This window comes from Colobus angolensis, unplaced genomic scaffold, assembly GCF_000951035.1.
Source record: "Colobus angolensis palliatus isolate OR3802 unplaced genomic scaffold, Cang.pa_1.0 Scaffold130, whole genome shotgun sequence".
In the NCBI taxonomy this organism is placed as follows: domain Eukaryota; kingdom Metazoa; phylum Chordata; class Mammalia; order Primates; family Cercopithecidae; genus Colobus; species Colobus angolensis.
Genome location: NW_012114253.1, coordinates 5174723 through 5176964, shown reverse-complemented (window position 1 = coordinate 5176964; position 2242 = coordinate 5174723). Strand labels below are relative to the sequence as shown.

Sequence of the window (2242 nt, the reverse complement as noted above, 5' to 3'; positions counted from 1 at the left end):
ATACCACTGCACTCCAGCTTGGCGATGGAGCGAGACTCCGTCTCAAAAAAAAGAAGAGGTGGTGAGAAGTTGCTATGCCTCTTGCGAGAGTTGGAGGGCTCTACGCTAGTTTCTAAGCATGACTATTCTCTGCTGGTGTCCAGAGGACCTGGACCTGGGGCCCTTGTGGACAGGGTGCCATCCTGCTGGTGAACTGTGACAGAGACAATCCTGAATCTTCTGCCATGGACTGTGAGGATGACGAAGTGCTTGACAGCAAAGGTAAAGAGCATTTGCTAGCTAACGGGAAGGGCTTTGTAAAAAGCCCTTTTGCCCACGTGGCCTGAACCTGGTGATGGCCCTCTGAAATAAGGGTAATTGAAAGCATGTTCTTGTTGGCACATCCGTTTTATAGGTGAAGCAATGGGCAAAGGCCCTTGCGGGGGGCAAGTGACCTCTCCAAGCTCACACAGCGGTCAGGGAAGAGCTGAGGCCAGTGCTGTCTCCTGATGCCTCCTACTGGCCCCAGTTTCCATGCCTCACCCCGCTGCCCAACCTAAACCCTCTTAGGTCAAACCTGGAGCCTGAAATCATTCAAAAGGAAAGCTTCTCATTCCCAGACTCACACCAGAGCAGCCCCTGAGACCTCTGCCGTAGGCCGGGCACCACCCTGAGCGCTTTGGAATGATTAACTCATTTGATCTTCCCACACAAAGCTTTATAGATGGGAAAACCAAGGCACTGGGGAACTTAAGCAATTTGCCCAAGGTCGCAGCACTGATATGTAGCAGACTCGGGGTTTGAACACCAGACATCCCAACACCAGAGCGGGTTTAGGGGCATGAGGATGGTGGGGGATGCAGGACCTCTGCAGGCAAACCTCTGGGCTGCTGAAGGTGGATCTGGGGTTGAAGTGAGGATACAGTATCCACCTGCGTGAGAGGAAGGTGCTGAGTGGCTCGGGCTGGCAGGCCTTCCTGGGGAGCTCTTAGAAAAACATAGAAATGGATGTATTTTCAAGTTGCATATAGTTGGCCTGGCCCGATGCCAGGGGATAGTCTATGTACAGTACCTGGCATGCAGTAGTAATCACAACAGCTACCCTTTGTGGGCACTCCTGGGGTGCTAGGAGCTGGTATAAGCACTGTGTATCACCTCACTTTATCTTCACGACAGCTCTGTGCTGGGTACAAGTCTTGCCCCTGTCTTAGTGATGAGGAAACAGAGGCAGAGAGAGCTGAAATCACTTTCCTACGCCCACACAGATCCCAGATTCAAACCAAATTGACCCCAAAGCCTTTAAGCCCTTGGCTATCAGTCAGTCCCCCCAGAAGGCATCTCTTGACTCTCCCTACCCTCTACCCCTTCTTGGCTATTGCTCAAGCTGGTTCACAAACTTCACTTCTCGCTCAGGACCAGCACAGAAACCTTTCAATCGTTCATTGCACAAATCTCAGCTGAGCTCCTGCCACGTGCTGGTCACCGTTCTAGGGAGTTCTCGGCTTTCTAGGTTCAAGATTCAGGGAACATTGCAAGGAACAAAATATTAATAAATGTGGTCCCCGCTTTGCTGAGGTTACATCCTCAGCTCATCCTAGTGGGAGGAGACCAAAACCTTAATGAGTTCTCATTCCAAAATGAAAACCATCATTAAAATACTCAAAATAGCATAAAGAAAAGAAAACCAGGCAACATGGTAAAGGGAGGTCTCGGGGGAGCGGTGGGGTGCGAGGCTCCACCAGGAGGTGGCTATGGGAAACCAGCAGTGGTCTCAGGGGCCTGTGACTCAGGCAATGCCCTTCTCATCCCAGACCTGAAGGACATGTCCCTGATGACCCTGAGCACGAAGACCCCCCTGGACTTCTTCACTAAGCATACACTGGTGCTCCACGTGGCCAGGTCTGAGATGGACAAAGTGAGGGTGTTTCAGGCCACACGTAAGTCATCCCCATCTGTGTTCCCTCCCTGCCCTGGCCAATGGGGCACAATTCCGTCACACAGCTGTGTGGCAGATAAATCCTGAGCACCTACTATGTGCCGAGTTCTAAGAACAGCAGACACAGCAGTAGGCAAGACAGACAACATCTCATCTATTACCTTCTAGATGGAGGACACGGACAAAATGACTCATTATTGCTCCCTGCTTCTCTCTCTCTCTCTCTCACACACACACACACACACACACACACATGCACACACAGACCACTCCTGGTTATAGACTTTGAGTGCAAGCTGATGGCATGTGGCATGTGATCATTTGTTC

The 2242-nt window shown here is 51.2% G+C and overlaps 1 protein-coding gene across 1 annotated transcript in view; it reads left to right on the top strand.

Moving 5' to 3' along the window:
• Positions 1-2242, top strand: part of PADI4 (peptidyl arginine deiminase, type IV) — a 64905-nt gene that overhangs the window by 29549 nt on the left and 33114 nt on the right. Inside the window, exons 5-6 of the mRNA XM_011934076.1 lie at positions 144-261; positions 1791-1916. Coding sequence (XP_011789466.1) covers positions 144-261; positions 1791-1916 — 244 coding nt within the window. The remainder of the gene's footprint in view (positions 1-143; positions 262-1790; positions 1917-2242) is intronic.